Source organism: Onychomys torridus, chromosome 8 (genome assembly GCF_903995425.1).
Source record: "Onychomys torridus chromosome 8, mOncTor1.1, whole genome shotgun sequence".
Taxonomy (NCBI): domain Eukaryota; kingdom Metazoa; phylum Chordata; class Mammalia; order Rodentia; family Cricetidae; genus Onychomys; species Onychomys torridus.
The window spans coordinates 97,897,340-97,917,589 of NC_050450.1; the positions used below are offsets into that span (position 1 = coordinate 97,897,340).

Sequence of the window (20,250 nt, forward strand, 5' to 3'; positions counted from 1 at the left end):
ACATTGATTCATGGATGGAAAGATGCTCACGAGACCTCACTTTTCCCTGAGGTGCTATTGGCAGTTAACGGTGGCTGGCTGAGGGACTGCCACAGTCTTCAGGGGTTAGTAAGCACTGATGACCAGATTTCACTCTACCTGAAGTTCTATTGTTTGCTAGATTATACAATCCTTTTAAGTGGAAAGATTATAGTTCAGTTAACACATCCTCATGTTTCTAATGTATACTTATATTTTCCTAACAAAGTATATATTTGAGTTTCCTTGCTTAGTAATTTATCTGCCTGTGTAGTTTGAATGAGAACGGCCCCTGTAGGTTCATATAGTGGGAATGTTTAGTCATCAGTTTTGAAACTGTTTGAGACAGATTAGGAGGTGTGTCCTTGTTGGAATAAGTATGTACTTGTTGGAGAAAGTGTGGCATTGGAGGGCAACTTTGAGGTTTCAAAAGCCCATACCAGGCCCAGGCTCGCTCTTTGTCTGCTGCCTTTGGATTGGTATGTAAAGCTCTCGATTGCTGATCCAGTACCATGCTAGCCTGCTACCACATTCCCCACAATGATGGTCACAGGTTAACCCTCTGAAACTGTAAACAAGCCCCCAATTAAATGCTTTCTTTTATAAAAGTTTTGTGGTCATTGTATCCCTTTACACAATAGAACAATGACTAAGACACTGCCTTTGTTAAGCATATGTATAGCAATTCTTTCTGGTCTTGTTCACTTAAAATGGGCTCTCATAGTCCCTAATGATTTGGGACAAATGCCCTGAAAACCAAACACAATTATTCTGTTCCATGCACTGTCCTTACCAAGGATAGTTTCTAAAGTCATGACCAAAAAAATAATCACATAATGGGACTTTTAGCCAGTAAGTGAAGCCAAGAGTTTTAAGTCACTATATTCATTGCAGATTAATGAGCCCTAGCATATTGCTATAATACATCAAGGATATTGAGAGACTATGAAAAACAAACAAGAGACTTACTTAAAAGTCATTGGGCATTATGATACAATCTCTGCAGCGTTTTCTTATTTCTGACTGTTTATGAAACAGTCCACGTGTCACACACTGACTGTGCAATCATCTTTAATGCTGCTGTCCATCAGCACATACCATTATGACTCGGGTACTTCTTCCTCATACACTCACACACATATTCCTTGAAGGTTTTGATAAACTCTCATTGTTTTATTGTCTCTCATTAGCTTTGTTCTTTTATTTTTCTTACTCATGGAAAGTTGTGCTTTATTCTCTACTGTTTGGTTAGAGACATCCAACTCAGTTTTCAGAATGAAGCAACACTAAGAGTCATTTTGTCCGGTATTAACGAGACACTGCTACTGTGAACCTGTATTTAGCACCACCATTGTGAGGAGTTCAGGAAACGTGGAAAAGCTCCTAGTATTTGAAACAATGGCCAAAGGATTTAACACACCCTCACTTCTGAGGAGATGGGGTTGGAGGCAGAACTCACTTTTACAACAGTGCTAAGTAACTCCACTCTCTCTGCTTCTGTTTCTTGTGTCTAAAGTGTGACAGTCATTGCATCAAGCTTTTGTTATTATTAAGAGAATTCTGAGTGATGCTTTACCTCAAATGCTTAATATTATACTTCATACATATCAACCTGATGCTCCATGCTATTCACTATTATTGTGGATTTCCTTTTATAGCTCATGGATAATGAATTACCTGGAAATTTATTTGTTCTTTCTAGGGGTAATATGTAGTTCAGTTTTCCTTCGCTTCTTGCTGACAATTTGCATTCAGGGATGTGTTGTTTGACAAGCGATGTTATCCTCTCATGCACACATGTTTCATTCAGCTGCAAACTGTTATTTTAAAAAGTGGATATGTTGTTTCAAGTAGTCTCCAACATCCAAAAATACCCAGAAAGGAGCACTTATAAACTCAATGTAAAAACAAGTTTTGCAATTTAAATAAAGAGGTAAGTCAGTTAATGCAAACACACTTCAAACTGACTAGGATTTTAGTGAAGAGACAATATTACTACTCTAGGTTAGTGATAATAAGGATGTTAAGTAGAATCTTGTTGGGGTTGAGAAAGTTTTTGGACTTTAGAGTAATCAAATAGTATAGACATTTAGCTACATCTATACTATACTTTCTCATATTTCCTCTACAATATGACAGGCATTGTATATTCCAACCTTGCCCTCTTTTCCACCATTTACTTCTTCCTACATGCACATGTACACACATACACACAATGTATACATGCACACTTATACACATATAAGTTTTATTTTGAAATATATTTTTATTAATTCTTTGAAAATTTTAGACACATATACAATGTGTGCTGATTGTATTCACCCCTGCTCATCTCTCTAACTCTTTTCAGATCCCTGTGCCCCTCTTCTCTTGCAATGATTGCACCCAGCACCACCTTTTGCTCTAGCCCAGTTCCCATCTACCCCACCCTCCCTAGAAGGCCTACCTTAGGTGATAACCAATCCCCCACTTCTTCTTCAGAAACAGAGATGAGCCCACACACTTCAGCTTCCCCTTGGAAATGAACACTTTCCTGTCTGAAGAGGAAGAAGCAAAGAAGGGAAATATCATTCATTTTAGAGAAATATGAAGTTTAGCAAACTGCACAGGAGTTTATACAACTTTAAAAGTCACATGCCATTATGGTTAGAAAAACCCGCCATCATCTCTGATGATTATGTAGATTATTTATGTGTCAAACACCTGAACAGAATGAATTACATGGAAATTTATGATTACAGATAAACATTAACATGTATTTTAGCTGGTTGTGCGCAAATATTTCAAGTTGACTTATTCAATTATGAAATTCAACTGAATGCCATTTATCTTGCAATTAGTGAGCTTCCTAAGCAGGCCATACTCTGTCATCACAATGCTGTAGAACATGAAGGGATACAGACACCTCAAACTTTTGTCAGAAAGACCTGGGTCATAGCCTCCAGCAACATAAAAACACCGAGAAAATAATTCAAGATTTTCAGACTTAAGTCCTTGTTGTGATGCTTAAGGAAGTCAGCAATTACCAGCCAGGATGTCAGCCTCATCCATGAACTGAGTGCTGAAGAGGACCACTCGGTCTGCTTTGCGTTCCTTCAGGAGATTCCACACCAGGTGCCTGGAGAAGGGATCCAGCCCAGCAGTGGGCTCATCCAGTAGGAAAATCTGGAGGAGGGATCCAATGAAAGAATTTTCACTGACTACGGGAGCAGGCAGAACAGAGGCTAGGTATGTATATAGTTGACTACAGCACCTGTTGTTTACTGTAGGACCTCCATCACAGGGCCTTTGTGGAAGAGAAGGTCATTTCCAAATTGATTTTTGAATTTATCTATTAATCTTCTCTGACTTACCTGAGGGTCTCCTAAAATGGCAATTCCAAAAGTCAGTTTTCTCTTCTGTCCACCACTTAGGTTTTGAGCAAGGATATCCTGAATATTCCTCATTTCCAATTCCATCAAAACTCTTTGTATCTATACAAACACATACACATACACACAAAGACACATTTAACCCACAAGAATGCTTTTTTTGAAACTTTTAACATTATACAATAAAGTAATGGTTTGCAATAAGTAATGATATCTGCTTGGCTTTCATATGACTCCATGTTTACTTGATACATGACTGGAGGGAATTATCTATCTCTTCATGATTTAATCTCATTTGAAGATGAAGAAAATTAAATTACTTATCTCAGACCTTTTAAGATTAAAGGAATATACTTAATGATCTAAGATGGTATCACAGATTACACGTGTTTGTTATTCCTATATTTTTGCAGCCAACCTTAACACATTGATTTGCATGTAGGTAATTTAATGCAACCAAAATCAAAATAAAGTGGTTTAAACATGTTAGAAACATTTGGAATTGTTATATTAGTCTTTGCATATCATGTACCTCATCATCCACTTTATGTGCTTGAATCCCTTTTATTTTAGCAAATAGCCTGAGATTTTCCCTTACAGTGAGGAAATCAAATTGTACATTACATTGTGGACAAATTCCAGTGAACTTGATGATACTTTCCAAGTCAGTCATTTCTGAGAGTTTGTTATTATAGATAGTGATGCAGCCTATAAACAGGGGTTTCAAAAAACATTATCAAGATAAAATAGCACCTTTAGCTTATAGTAACTTAAAAACTTTACAAAATAAAATTAGATATGTGATTTTATATTACTCCTGTGGTCTATCTATTCCAAATTTAATTTTAGTATTCTATCTCACCTGTATTTGAGAATATGGTACATCCTACCTTAACCACCAAGAAAGTTAGCTATATGTGTAACTTACGTGAGCAATGAAATGTGAGTTAATAATAGTGAAAGAGAACGTGAGACTGCTGTTTTACATTGGCATTGATTCTTTTGCTGCTCAAAATCCTTAGAACCTCAGCCTTAGAAATTTTCCAGAGATGAGAGAGAGAGACAGAAACAGAGAGAAAGAGACACAGAGAGACAACTAGAGAGAGAGACAGATACATACACACAGGCACACACACAGAGAGAGACAAAGAGACAGAGACACAGAGACAGAGACAGAGATGAAGAGAGAGAGAGAATATGGCAGCTAAAATCTCAGATGTATAGGTAAAACCATCTTAGGCCATAAATTACAGTCAAGCAGTAAGATTAAGACACCTTTCCAGTTAACCATCTAATCATGACAAATATACATAATTGATATTTTTAAAGTTGCTGAGTTTTGAGAGTATTTTATCTATAAGAATGTGATCAATATATGTGATCAATATCTATTGAAACAATGTGAATTCTATGAAAATTTGAATATTCCTAAAATACTAAAATTCTGTATAGTTAAGTTAATATCATACACATTTTATAAAAAATATATATTAAATGTCAATTTCTTTGAGTTTAATTATCTCTGTCTTTACTTAATGCTCAGATGTGTAACAAAAGCACAGATGATCCATTTGTCAACCTTGAGGAAAGTCTCTTACCTTTGGTGGGAACACACAGCCCACTAAGGACATTTAACAGTGTTGATTTCCCAGCTCCACTATGACCAAGAATTGCAGTGATCTGACCTTTATATATGTCCAGTGCCAGATCTAGGAGGGAAATTGCATGAAGGTTTAAAATCACAAATGTAGGTTTAATGCAGGGCTCATATCATGCCTATGTATTTATAGTATTTGTGAAAGAATACATTCATTCATTTATTAAATCAAAATTAATGCTCTATTTTTCACTTTCAAAAATGTTGAAGTATGCAGTTTTAGTGGAATGGAAAGCTGTTTTGCCTGAATAGATTCAACATCACCTTGGCACATTATAGCCATTTGATAATTTCTTAAATTGAAAACAAATCAATAGTGTTATTATGCAAGTAAAAGTCCTATGAGCCAAATAAAATTTTGCTTCCTCCCTTCACAAATGTACATACAATATCAAAGAAGGTCAAGTGATTGCCATAGTGAACTAAAAGTGGCAGACAAAAGTGTCATTAAGTTCCTGCTAGTATATATCTTTTATGTGATTACAAAAATTACCCAGCGTGGCAATATTAGTTCAGTTAGGAAGGGAGCAAAACAATAACAACATGAGACTCAATAACCATTTACAAAGTCTAGAACTCATCACAGAGAGAAAGTTAACTGACTAAAAGTTAAGATTTTCTGTATCTTAATTACTTACCTTTCAAAGCCTCTGTACACTTAGACTGTTCAATGTATTCTTTTGTAAGACTTCTGATTCTGGAGAAGAGAGCAAGAAGTAAACTGTTTAAAAGGCAATATTTCTCTTTATTATCTAACTCTGAGTTTGGTTGAAAAATCGGGTAAATTTAGGTTGCAAGAGTATGAGGGAGACCATGTGAGCTTCAGTTAGCTGTGACGAGACAGCAATAGTACTTTAACTAATGTTTGGAAAGTTGACAAGTGCCTGAGCTCCTTTGGAAGAAAGGTTGCTTCTTTTGGCATGGGCCAAAGCTTGGATGTTTTCTTGACCATGAGCATTAGTCCTGACCTGAATCATAGCTAGTGATGGGGAAGCTTGGTAAGGATATGACATAGACAGCTAACACAACAAGGCTGAGCAAGGAACACAGCAACATACAAATGTTAGAGGTGACATCTTCATGAAGCCCAGAATCTCTTCAGGTCAGTCAGGCAGTAAAGAATGACAAGAAGAAGAAATGCCATGAACAATATCCGGAGCTATCATTGCACCTTACCCATTTAGTAGCTGACAAAGACAATTATCTTCTATAACTACTTTCCTGCTCTGAAAAGAATACTAACACTACATACATTGCAGTTAGTTTGAAGACTAACAAAGTGTTTCATGTTGTATGCTGAGGAAGTGATCCATGAAAAGTATTGGATGCCACTGGTTCTATAATGAAGATTATAGTTACTAAGAGGGGTGTGAACAATCATAATTTAAGTACTGTGAAATACTAAATTCTATATGTTGCGGTTCAGAAACTACTGTAGCTCTGGAAATGTAGGCATGCTATCTATCTGGTTATATTCTATCAAGTAACTGAACATTTGTTTTATGTCACCAACTGTCTTTTCTCATGCAACTCAGGATTCATGCATGTTGCTTAAAATAGATTTCTCACAGCTTCTTCTTGCAGTAGATGGTAATTAACATAGAGACAACAAGGCATTGCACAGACAGTGAGAGACTTTGAGTCACTCAGCCCCACAAGAGATGTCTTTATTGAACATTTCCCCTCAAACAGGGTTCAGAAAGGATGTAGAAAGATTTTAAGAGCCAGACATGGTGGATGACTCCAAGGGAACAGCATCTTTAAGGTACAACAGAGATGATACACATATGATTCCTCCCATTCCACTCAAGAATTTTTACAACTGATACCTGATGGGAAATGGAGAGTCATTTTTCTGCTCATGGAGTGCCACTCATCCATACTCCAGGTGAGGACCCAGGCCCTGGGGTAGTTGGCCAACACAAAATGAACTCCATTTTTTTTTTCAGGGAGGTGTCATTTTGTTTTGTTTTGGTATTTTTTTTTGTCTTATTGGCTTTTGTTTGATTGATTTGATTTTCTTTTGGGGGGTTGAGAAAGAGAAAGAACATGGATCATGAAGTTGGGTGAGTAGAGAGATAGGGAGGATCTGGAGAAAGTTGAGAGAGGGGAAAGAATATGATCAAAATATATTACATGAAAATAAAAAGGTTTCAAATAAAAAGGAAGAAAAATTGATTTCTTATTTTATTCAAACATTAACTCCCCATTCTTCCACATCACTTTTTGTTCAGTGAGATACCAAAGAGAAAATGAGAGATACCAATAGACCAAAAAACCATTGTTTTACTATGACTTTCTCTGCCTGAGGTTAAAAGTTATCCAAACTCAGGGCAAGAAGGGAAACTATAAAGCAGGTCATATGTTAGGAATTGAAAGTTATGATTAGAAATTAGAAAATATCAACACCTGTCCCCCAGGCTCAGGGAACAGAGCAGGAGACAGAAAGAATGGAAAAGATGGAGGATGGGGGGAGTGCTGGCAAACTCTATCCACGGCTGTTACTCATGAACTCACTGTAGCTGTGGCTGTCTGCACAAGATCAAGCCAGTCAAAATTCCACTATGAAAGGAGGATGGACTTACAAGACACACCCCTACTTGAGGGCTATTTGCAGTTGATGTTGCTGAGAGAGCCATTTTTCTTTGGGTGTGTGATCACTGACAGGTTGGTTGCCTATATTTCAGTGGATATTCTCACAATATACATGTGCAAATGGACAGTAATCATTGGATTCAATGGGATATATATATATAAATGAACAGGGCATGAAATTGGGAGGAGGACATGTTAGTAGTGAGCCATGAGAGTTGGGGTACTGAATATGATTAAAATTTACATAAAAATAAATAAAAATATTATTTAAAGTAAGAGTAGCAACATAAGGACCTTGAGGATTTCTTCCTTATTTGAAATAAATATAATTAGTACTATGTGAAACAGGTATTTTATGGTAACCCAGAATGAAGATATGCATGACTGAAAGGCATACTGAGCTGACTTCCTGTTTGTCTCCAGGCCTTTCCACTTTATTCTTCCCTTTTCCTTTGTCTTCTTAGTAGAAACAATGAGTACATAAAGGAGGAACTATTAAGATGAGCAAAGGGAAATGGCTGGTATAACTAACAGGGTGGAATCATGAATCCCTGAAGCTAAGGAAAAGAAAAGGAGGAGAGAAGCAATAGGTCACAGGCAGAGAGGAGTTTTGTGTTGTGGCTGCTAATGTCTTACATTTAAGTTTGGCACTAAAAGAAGCATGCTATAGTTTTTAGAAGAATCAGAACACAGAACAGAAAATCACAGGCAATGCAGATGAGATTAGGTAGGAACCCTGAGAAGGACTCAGTGGAGGGTTTGCAGGGCTTAACTGCATGTCTGGAGCAGGTTTTAGGCTGTGGATAGCATTGCCCCATCCTGGCTTTCTTCTGCACCACATGAGATCTCACCTGATGGCTTCTTTCCCATGGAATTCTGTAGACACAGGTTCAAATAAGTCATCAGAAAACTCATAGTCTGTCTCATTGTCAAGGGCTATCCGATCAGCTTGATTTTGTTGTGACCAAAACGAGGATTTCAGAAAAAACAAGGGTGGATGTTGTCGTCCATATTCACCTATTAAACCAGTATAATTACATATGGGATCAGCCACTGTTCTAAAATCCCCTCTAAATGTGAATACATTTCAATACAAGCAAGCACTCTCTTGAGATGTTTTAACATTGGGACTACTAGAGAAAAATATAAAGATATTAAATTAGCTACATCAATAATGAAAATTTGAGTGAAAATGAAGAGACAATATAAAGGAAAATGAAAGACATTTCTAATCTTGGGTTATCCAAAATGCAGATCCAAATATATTGTGAGTGTGTCTATACAGTCACTAAAAGGATGAGGAAATTACTAATTACATATCCAAATAAAGTCTGAGTTCACACAGTCAATTAAACATTTACTAACTACTAAATGAACATTTTAAAGCCGGACAACATAACAAAACAACTATGTGATGGGCCATAAGAGAGAGTGGAAAGGGGCACAGCCCATCAATCCAAACAAACTGAAGAGCAGGAGAAGCTAAGTACTATAATCAAAGTAAGTTTAACTTGTACATAGGTTCCTCTCATCATGGCAACTTGCTTGGTACAAGAAAAATAAAAATAAAAAGATGGCCAGTAGGCTAGCTACGAGATAATCTCAACTGGTCTAATTCCCTCATTCAAAAGGATTCCTAAAAGAACAGAGAATGTAAAGCAAATGAATTTCCCAATTTTTCCCAGAATTGATGAAAATTATGGTCACAAATTTAAGAATCTTAAGGAAATCTAAATATGAGCATGTATGTGTGCACATAAGCACACACACACACACACACACACACACACACACACACACACAAACTCATGAAACAAATTCATTTTAAATTTAGAAGGCTTAAAAGCAACAAAAAGAAAAGATAAAAATTTTAAAAGATGCTAAAAATAAACTGGAAATTACAAAGGAAATAAAGATAACAATGAACAGACATTTCCTGTTGGGGACCATGCAAGCCAGAAGATCGTGATGTCTCAAGTTTAAATAACATTAAAAACAGCAGATTTATATTATTGAAATAAAAATAAACCTGCCATCTTAGAGCTCTGCACTCAGTGTAAACATATCTTTTAAAAATAAAGGCAAAATAAAGACTAGTGTAAACATAAGATATACAGGTAGAAATATACCAAAACAATATAAAATATTGGTAAGTAAGAATTGGAAAAGTACATATTTCAAACCAAATTTAAAAATTTTTTAAGTTGAGTCTTGAGAAAAAATGAATTATATCACATGTTGCATAAGGTTTTGGTCAACAACTAAAAGAAAGAACAATAAAATCTATACTTATTTGCAGAGAAGCCATTTGCCTAAGATGCCGCTACCATGAGGGGGGAATGGAGATGTAATAGATTTTTGTCAACTAAAGTGCTATAGCAGGGGGTGGAATTTAAAGAATAAGCAACCTTTAGGGATTAAAAAATATAGTAACATCTTTCTATAATAATATTTGCAATAAATTATGGAAATTCTGAGCCACCTGAAATATGAGTGTATCAGAAATAAAAACTAAAATTTGACTCCCAAACAAGGACTTTGGCAATTTAAAAATAAAGGTAAAAACTTAACATTAAAGCATAGAAAAAAGTATTGTAAACATTTCTTAAGGAAATTTGTCTAAGTTAGATCAATATTACTTAGACTATGCATTACTCCTTCACTAGAGTATTTTGTTTAATCAGTACTGGAAGTAAAACATATAAGCATATATTATATATATATATGTATATATATACATATATATATCATATAAACATTATTTCCGTTTTGAGCTGATAAACTGCGAGAGAGATGAATGAGACAGTTCTTCCCGAGTGACTCTCCTCATTGTCTTCCTGGAAGTGGGCAGGTTCTGGAGATGTGGGTGGTGCATTTGAGGGACATATTTTTTAAATCTCACATTTTAATTAATTATTAATTAATTAATCAAATTTTACTAAATAATTAGTTAATTGTATATAAAATATGATTAATAAATAAGATTACAAACGTTCTATTAAGTCTTATTGTGGAACTACTTACTTGGTAAAACCTTGTCAAAGTAAAATGTCAATATCAGGTAGAAGACACTATCAAAGAACAACATGAAAATTGTGGCGATGATTAGATTTGGGTTGCCTGGTGGGTTTGCATTAGAATTCACATCATAATCCAAGTGTAAGAGCTGGAAATTAAAAATAACCCAGTAAGTCAAAGGCAAATAATCACCTTTTAAAAATAGCTTAGTTATTTCATGAACTGTAACTGTTATCTTTTACCAGGTCCCTGAAAGACAAAGTTAAAGCACTTGACTGCCAAGACTACAGATTTTGACTGGAAAACAAAGATATGTAAAAACTATAATGCAACTTATCAATCATGTTTAGTACAGAGAATGTGTGTTCCAAATGAGACACACATTAAGTAGAAAGAGAACTTAGCAAAAATGTGATAGTCACATAAGGACTTGCTAATTGGAAAAAGGGACAAGAAAAGACCTTCTGAGAGATGCAACATGACAGTAAAAATTAACAATAATGCATTTCATATTTAAACAAAGACTGTAGGAAAACTGACAGAAGAGGTTGCATAATTGCCTGAGTGGTCAAGAGCACTTGCTGCTCTTGCAGAGGATTCATGTTCTGTTTCCAGCACCCACACTGAGTGGCTCACAACCTCTGTAACTTTAGCTCCAGAGTATCTGATATCCTCTTCTGGCCTCTGCTTGTACCTGCACACAGGTGAGCATGTGTATGTATACACACACACACACACACACACACACACACACACACACACACACACAGAGGGAGAGAGAGAAAAAACAAAAATAAATTTGGACTGATCCATAATTTTCAAGAGAATCAGCATTACATATCATAAATATTATATAGTTACAGTAATTCTTATCATCATATCATAATGGAGATTAAATAATTCCATATCTGATGGAAAGAGTTAGTCTGTTCAGCTTAAGAACTAAGTAGAGAAGGAGAATAAAAAAAATATTTGAGGATCAAAAAGGGATTTCCCAGTGATTGAGCATCATTTTCATTTTATTTTGCTTTGTGTTATTGCCTCAGAATTAAACCACATATCCTTTTAAAATTAAATAAGATGGCTAACTGGGGTACATCAGTTTAAACTCAATCTATAACATTTGGAAAGTGACAAAACATTATATACTACATTAAAGAACTATGAGTCCATTTGTCTTTTCTGACATATAAAAGAACTTATTTTCCAGAAGAAAATGACTTCTGACTTTTAGGGTTCTTCTCTGAAATCTCACAAGTATATTCCATTGAACTACAGTGCTCAAAAGGCTACATGTAGAAATGACTATATACTATAGTGTTCCAGGGAGGACAGATACTTCAGAAATACTGTTAATAATCTCACTGGCTTCCCACTCACCTGGGCCATTCCAAGCATAAAGGCAAAGGGGCTGAGTAAACTTAGAAGCCACTCCAAGGACACAGGAAGGTATCTGTACAATGCTGTGAATCCCAGACTTCCAGAGAAGATAGTGAAAAAGAATACCACAAAGTCGGTGAGGAAAGACTTCCTTAGTAAGACGCTCATTAAGAAAGACAAAGAGATCTACAACAAGAGAAGACCCAGTTGATGTATGTTTATCTAAGAATTATTACTATAACAAAACAAAGGATTTCTTACATAGAATTACAGTCTTCTCTACAAATTTTACAGAAAATTAGAACTATCAAGAACTATAAATCAATATTATTTATCTACAGATTGTCTCATGTAATAAAGAAAGAAAGAAAGAAAGAAAGAAAGAAAGAAAGAAAGAAAGAAAGAAAGAAAGAAAGAATAGGTATATACAGATATTGCCTAATTGGTTCCAACTTTGTTCCTTACACTGAAAACTAGACACAGAGAGATTTTATTCACCAACTCACCAAAGATAAGCCATAGAAGAAAAAGAGGCTGAAGATCGTCATGAATCCAGTCAAAATGACAAGTTGAACCAACTTTACAATAAATGCCAAGAGAAGAGCCACAATGAGGATAATGACACCATAGAGCAAACCCCAGGACAGCCTTATATAAAAACAAAATTCTATTAGTATTTCATAGTTAGATAGAAAAGAGTCCCTACTCTGGCTACTTATATTACCCTTCTTCCAGCCCCATACTCACTCATCAGACTTCAAAAGATTTTCTCTAGAATATACAAGAAGAATAGAGTAATTTGGGGATATAAATAACCTTACATAGAATTAATACAAAGATTCAAGATGAATCTCCTGAATATTGACAGTCTTTTCCAACTTTCAGATATGAATATACATGTATCTTGCTGAATTTCAATCCTTTCATATAACTAAGTTAAAGTCTCTTTGTTTCACATAAAGGTACTCTGATCTAACTTTTTTTCATGGCTTTATTAAGGAAGTAAGAATGCCTAATTCTATACTTCCTTCTTCTCCCTAATGTGCTTACAATAAAGTTCCCTTTTCTCCTTATGGGAACACAAACTGTTCTATACACTTTGACATCATTCTGATATTGTTTGAGATAGCATGATTTTTCGGTTCATATTATTATTATTATATCACTATAATGTCTTTCCTTTGTCCATTTTCCTTTTCTTCATTAATACTTTCTGACAAATTACAGTCTTAAAGTGTTTATAGTAAATGCTGGGTATACAGGGAGCCAGCTTGTTAGGTAAAGTGCTGGGCAATGCAAGCATGAAGATTTGAGTTTGATTCCCAGAACCTACAAAACAAAACAAACAACAACAAAAATAAACAACTGTGCACAGTGGTGAATGCTTGTAATCCTAGAACTGGGGGAAAGGAGACAGGTAGATGTCAATAGATCACAGATAGAACTCTAGTTAGCCAATCAAATCTAATCAAAGAATCTCAGGCCAATAAAAGACTCTATCTCAGTAAGATGGACAATAACTGAGGAACTGATCAACATCAGGTTGATCTCTGGCCACCACACATGCACACATATGTGTGCACACACAAGAACACACACATACACCAACACATGAAGCTTAGTGACCAGAAAAAATACTGTGTGAATGTATTAGTATAGTCATAAGAAATTAGCAACCAGTTTTATTATTTTTGATAGATAATTCCTATAGCATTTCCTACTTCATCTACATTATTATTTACTGATTTACAGCTTATGGTATGTCCATAGTTGTTAGTTATTATTTAACTAATGTGTTTATACTAGGGCTCACTAATAAATGAGAGCATATTTAAATGAGGGCTCACTCTGTGTTGCACAGTAAAAATGGGTGTCAACAAATGGGTTCTATCTTATGTCTACTGCTCCAGTAGCTGTCATTATTTCTCCCAATTTAACAAAGCAGAACCCTACAAAAAGATATGATTCATTTACTTCCTCTGATCTCAGAGACAGATGGATATTAGCTTGTGGGAGCTTGATAAGATCAATACTTCCCGTTCCCTGATTACACATGCAATTCCTATTCATGTAATATAAATTAATTTTGTCAGGCCAAGAATATAAATCTTAAATTATATCTTTATCTCAACTACCTACCATTTTCCTGATCATTCTAAAAAAATTCAAAAAAAACAAAAATAAAACAAAAAACCATTGTATGAATATATCCCAACTTGAAAATAAGCTAACTATAGAGTTTAAAATAGCCAGTAATTTCTAGGAGTACAGAGAGAGAGACCTAAAGTTGAACAAATGGAACACAGAACAGTTTTGGGAGAGTAAAGCTATAATCCATGACACTAGGGCTGTAGACATAAGACAGTACCCATTTTTCTGACAGTCATTTCACTGTGCAACACAGAGTGAGCCTTAGTTTAAATATGCTCTTTAGTAACTAATAACTACTGTTTTATTAATTATGATAAATATACAACATTTATGCACATGACTAACAAGGGAAAGTCTGCAGGAAGGAGTGAGCTGCCTCTACTTTCTGCTCAAGAAATAAAGACTATTATTTTTAAAAATATGAATTAAATCATGCTTTTGCCATGGCATGATTCTGATAGATCCACGACTAAGGGAGACTCTGTCACTCTATGGTAATAAAAGAGCAGAAACTTGGGCTTTCCACTTGAAGTTTTATACTATTTCTTACAGAGATCATAACTCTAACTGCCCAAACACATGTTAATATTTAGCATCTACTGATCAGCAAATACTTTTCAAAGTGTAGGCTAGGGTTTTACAAGAAGGGGCCTAGGGGCCAGAAATATGGCTCAGTGGTTAAGAGCACCAACTGCTCTTGTAGATGACCCAGTTTTGATTCCCACATCTACATGGTGACTCACAAATATCTGTAAACTATCATTGGACATATAGGCACCAGGCACACATGCCATGCACAGACATGTGTGGAGACAGGCAAAACACCCATGCACATAAAATAAGAAAATATTTTTTAAAAAGAATGAGCACAGTTAATCATGTCCACAACTATCCAAGGATGGTATGGTTGAATATATCCTCCACTTTTGCAGAGGCAGAAACTGAGGCTCACTGATTTATGCAGTTTTCCTGTAATAACACAACCTATGAGGGGCAAGTAAGACGTAAGTACACACTGATACTATTTTCTTGCTCCTCTGTTTCTCTTGGTTAAAGCTACTGCTGGAGGAGCATAACATTTAATATATTCAGCTCCACAGTGGTTTTTTCCATAATGCTTTTAGCATAACACCTCATTTAAGTGATCAAATAAATTGCTTGTTGATCCAACAACAAACAGCTCTAAAGCAAGCATTTTATCAAATATTAGAAGTTCTAAGTTCTCATGGATCTGAAAGCAAGAGACATTGGTTGCACAATATCTGAAATATCATTCAATGGTAAACATGTAATTCATTTTTCAATTCAGAGTTAAGTGTGGCAAAGTTCATCCTTTTTCTGTGCAATATTACACCAGGGACAGCCCACGTAATTCAGAGGAAATGAAAGCAAGAAAGATTTACATTTTAATAATGATGGCAAGTTTGGAAGGGTTGTTGTTTTGTCTGAAACAGTGTCGTGTACCCAAGATTGACCTTGAACTCCATATATGGCCCATGATGATCTTGAACTTCTGTTTCTTCTATATCTCCCTCCCAAGAGCTGAGATTAGTGCCGTGGATCAAAGTCAAGGCTTTATATATGCAAGGCAAGCACACTGCCAGCTGAAATACATTCCCTCTGTCAATGATGCTTTCTCCCTAGAGAGTCACTTCCTGAGCCCCTCCATTGACTCACCAGAATGCAGAATCTTGAAGACCCATCACTGTCATCAAGCCCTTCATCTTTTTCCTTTCTCTTGTAACACCAGCTGAGATATAGTAGGTGAGTGGGGAAAAACAAATAATACATAAAAAAAGGAAAGAATCAGTCGTTATTCCTCCTTGGGCAATGAAAGGATCTATCTTCATGTGTTTTCCGGTTACTGACATCATCTCTTCCATCACTGAGTGATTTGTTGTGATCTAAACAAAGATATCAGTGGAGAAAATAGGCATAACAATGGTACACAGATGACATCCTGCTTCCCCTGAATGTATAACTGGATCTGATGCTAGCCTGAGTTTCTTCTCACATGTTCTGTGGTTATTTAGGTTCTTGAGTCATAACTTTCATCCTGGTCTCCCTACACTACTTAGAATCTTATCAGCTTCATGCCAGCCAATGGCTGTTCATTTTTCTTGGAAATTTTTTTCTATTATATAAGGTAGACATGATTCCCATCTAATCATTCAGTGTTGAAGATCATTTTAATAACAATTCTTCCACCAAGGCTGGGAATTGTGTGTTTCTTTATAGATAAGAGCACTGTTTATAATTCCATCACAGTACAAGTTTCCTGTTCTAATTATGGGATTACACGTCTGGCTTCCTTAGAGTACTGATTTCCTGGAAAAAAGAACATCTTATTCTGTTGATGTTACTGTCTACACTGTTCTACTACGACTGGTAATGCAGCAGCTTTGGTGAACGTTAGTGGGGAAAGAGAGTAGATGAATGAGTTAGGGTGAAAGGGTAAACTGAGTCACTGAGGGAATGAAAGAACGCAGCTATCTACAGACACATTCACAGAACTGAGCAGAATTGTTTTTCTTCCCACATTTGCACTCACTTCTATGATGGCTGAATTGATGGCAGCCTGAAGAGCCACAAACCCATCTGTCCAGAAGCGTGAAACGTCACAAACAATATCATCTTCATATGCAGAACAATGAGCTTTGAGAACAAAGAAAAGAATATGAGTATGGGGTGTGAGCCTAATTATCGCAAGCAGAGAATTTTACAATCTCCTCCCATACCCAAAACACATTTGTTGCCTTGAAATCCATAAAATCTCAAATTTATAATTACTAGTAATTGTTGAAATGAGGATACAAAGCCATTACCCTAGAAAGTGTTCTTTGTTTCTACGTTTTCTAAGTCAATACCTTTCTCTTATTTTCTTCCATTTCTCTATTCATATTTTTTACCTTTTCCTCTTGCTTTTGTATTTATTATTATTATTATTATTATTATTATTATTATTATTAGGAAGTTTGATGTGGGGGAGTTAAATTTATAACCTTATACTTTCTAGGCAAGCATTATACCAGTGAGTTATACTCCCAACGTTTGTATTAGTGATTTAAAATAACTTTTAAGATTATCAAAAGGTAGTACTGTAGTCTAAAATAAGACCAAGACCCCACTGCAATCAAGTATTTTCTAGTGAGATAACTGGATATAATAAAATAATGGGCAAACGGAGCTCATAATAAGATAATAATTAGGTAGTCTTTTGATGAAAAGTTATTTTGAAAATGAAAAGTCAAAATTACTCCTCCACTGAAATTTTATCTATAGTTTATTAAAGATAAGCCATCATTAAATTCGAAAATTTGTTCTACACTATATTAACTTTAAGTGATAAAGGCATATGTAGACTTTAAAATGGCATAAACACAAGCCAAAGAAACATCTGTACACGAACCCATACACCTTAAGAAATAAGATCTAACCAGAAGAACACAGCCCACAGAATCAGCTAACCAGAGCTCGTAGGGACCCACAGACTAAAGTGGCAATCAGGGAGCCTGTGTGGGGCTGAGTTAAGTCCTCTGTATCTTATGGTACAGCTTGGTGTTTTTGTGGAACTGCTAACAGTGGGAGTGAGGGTGTCTCTGACTCTTGCCTGCTTTAAGGACCCTTTTACTCCTCCTGGGTCGCCTTGTCCAGCCTTGATATGAGGGTATGTGCCTAATTTTATTGTAATTGGTTATGTCATGTTTGGTTGCTGTCCCTGAGAGGTCTGCCCTTTTCTGAAGGGAAACAGAGAAGGAGTGGATCTGTGGGAGAGGGGAGTTAGGGAGAGGAGCTGTGAGGAGAGGAAGGAGGGGGATGTAATATATGAGAGAAGAATAGAAAATAGATAAATAAACAAAGAAGAAGTGAAGACTAGAAAGCCAAAATTCCCCATTTCTTCTGTGGTCTTATTCTACCGATAAAAATCTATCATAGCTGGGTGGTGGTGGCGCACGCCTTTAATCCCAGCACTCGGGAAGCAGAGGCAGGCAGATCTTTGTGAGTTCGAAGCCAGCCTGGTCTACCAAGCAAGATCAGGAAAGGCTCAAAGCTACACAAAGAAATCCTGTCTCGAAAAACCAAAAAAAAAAAACAAAAACAAAAAAACAAAAAAACTACCATCATCCTATGACAATGACTTCCCTAAACTTTAAGGCCATTTATAGATTTATAAAAAGATGTCTATATTCCTAAGCAATACTTACTAAGTAGTTAAAAATTATGCAAATCTTACCACATAGTTTTATAAGCTAATAACGTCTTTTGTATTTTCAGAATCATATTTTGGTCCCTTTGATCTGATGTAAAAATAAGATTCCTTTTAATTAACAGAATTATTGTGGTCCTTTTTAAAGCATTTCATAAAATGTTTTCTCTTCTTATTTAAATATTCTTTCCTCTTCAGATTATAATAATATAATTACAATTATTGAACATATTTCAATTTTTTTCTTTGATTAAGCAATTGTTAACAGTGCCTCTGGGGTTTCCTAGTGGCTCACTGTTTTTCTTTTTATGAGTCACAGTTATTTTTGTAGTCTTATACTTCATCTTTTATTTTCTGTATGTCTGACTATCAAATGCTTATTTAACTATGAACTCTTGCATATAGTATCTTGTTAGTAATTGTGAACTGAGATTTCCTACTCAGAAATACATCTTTGTGTTGTTCTGGGTTGGTATGAGAACATTCCAGACAAGTTTGATAATGCCTTCAATTTATGTAACTGATGCACTCCTATTTTTCACCTGACTGTAAATTCTACTTGAAGGTTTGAAGTTGAAGTCTTTTAAAAGACAATATTGCCCAGAACCCAAAAGAAAGAAGTTTCCTTGTTCCATTCTTTCTTTCTGCTACAAGATGATTCCTCCTCCACTCTTCCCATTGATGAAAGGCACATCTTTTGTTACTGCTGTTTGTTTTTGCTTTTAGTTTTGAAGAAAGGGTCTCATTCTGTTACCTAAGCTGGCCTAAAACTTAGTAGGTTTCCCAGGCTGGCCTTCACTTTACAATTATCCTCTCATCTCCAGTGCTGGGATTACAGATTGAAGCCATTACATTTGGCTTTAAGGATACATCTTTCTGAAAGTTCCAGCCTGATGACATAGCTCCAACTGAGGCAAGCTTGAGACCATCTGCTTTACCCTAAATTTGCCATTGAAGCTCAAGCTTCTTGTCAGAAAAAAACTGTTAGACCCATATGTCATCAGGAAACAAACACAACACATTGATGTTTGGCAATCACTTTCACTACTGGCTGCTGTGATTTTCTTTTTCATGTGATTTTAGTTTAGGATGAATATATGTGCACAGTTGCATATAATGTGTGGGAAACATTTCTTGTTTGTCTAATTTTATTTACTTCTAGAAGTAGACTTTATCTTTGTTATAGTGGGGGTAGGACGTATGAGTTAGTGTGTAGGCTCATGTGTGCACATGTATGTGACGGTCAGCGGTCAGCCCTGAGTGTTGTTTTCAGGAGCAATCCACCATGTCTTTTGAGACAGGGTCTCTTACAAAAACCTTGGACTCACTAATTGGGGCAACCTGGCTTTCTGGGGAGCCATCTTTGACTGCTTCTCCAGCACGACAATTACAAGCATGCCATGAGTTTTACATGTGTTCTAGGCATCAAACTACCAAGTTTGTTACTAACTAAGCTATCTCTTCAGTTCTTTGCCTTTGTTGTTGAAACTTATTAATTTGTATTAATTAATATCCTATTCAAGTTTACATTCTCTTGCTGTGATATAAGCAATAAAGCTTACCAAAAGTAACTAGGGAATTAAGGGATTTATTTTAGCTTATAGGTTATAGTATATCATTAAGAGAATCCAAGGCAGGAGCATGAAGCAGAGATCACTAAGAAATGCTGCTTACTAGCTTGTTTCCCCTGGCTTGTTCAGTTACATTTATCTATAACCTAGGTTCACTTCCCTAGGGATGGGATCACCAACAGTGGACAAGGTGCTCCTACATCTATTAGCAGTTAAGAAAATATGATACAGACATGCCCACAGGCCAATCCAAGGGAAGCCTTTCTTCAGTTGAGTTCTCTT

General features: G+C 35.8%; 1 protein-coding gene across 1 annotated transcript in view; it reads right to left on the minus strand.

Annotated features, from left to right (window-relative positions):
- The window catches only part of LOC118589709 (ATP-binding cassette sub-family A member 8-A-like), a 72,373-nt gene that overhangs the window by 36,856 nt on the left and 15,267 nt on the right, over positions 1-20,250 (minus strand). Inside the window, exons 5-17 of the mRNA XM_036197216.1 lie at positions 16,742-16,845; positions 15,868-16,094; positions 12,546-12,687; positions 12,040-12,225; positions 10,666-10,807; positions 8,493-8,658; positions 5,685-5,743; positions 4,988-5,098; positions 3,922-4,097; positions 3,372-3,491; positions 3,045-3,183; positions 2,465-2,555; positions 1,696-1,835 (exon numbers count right to left, since the gene is read on the minus strand). Of these exons, the coding sequence (XP_036053109.1) occupies positions 1,696-1,835; positions 2,465-2,555; positions 3,045-3,183; positions 3,372-3,491; positions 3,922-4,097; positions 4,988-5,098; positions 5,685-5,743; positions 8,493-8,658; positions 10,666-10,807; positions 12,040-12,225; positions 12,546-12,687; positions 15,868-16,094; positions 16,742-16,845 (1,803 nt within the window). The remainder of the gene's footprint in view (positions 1-1,695; positions 1,836-2,464; positions 2,556-3,044; positions 3,184-3,371; positions 3,492-3,921; positions 4,098-4,987; positions 5,099-5,684; positions 5,744-8,492; positions 8,659-10,665; positions 10,808-12,039; positions 12,226-12,545; positions 12,688-15,867; positions 16,095-16,741; positions 16,846-20,250) is intronic.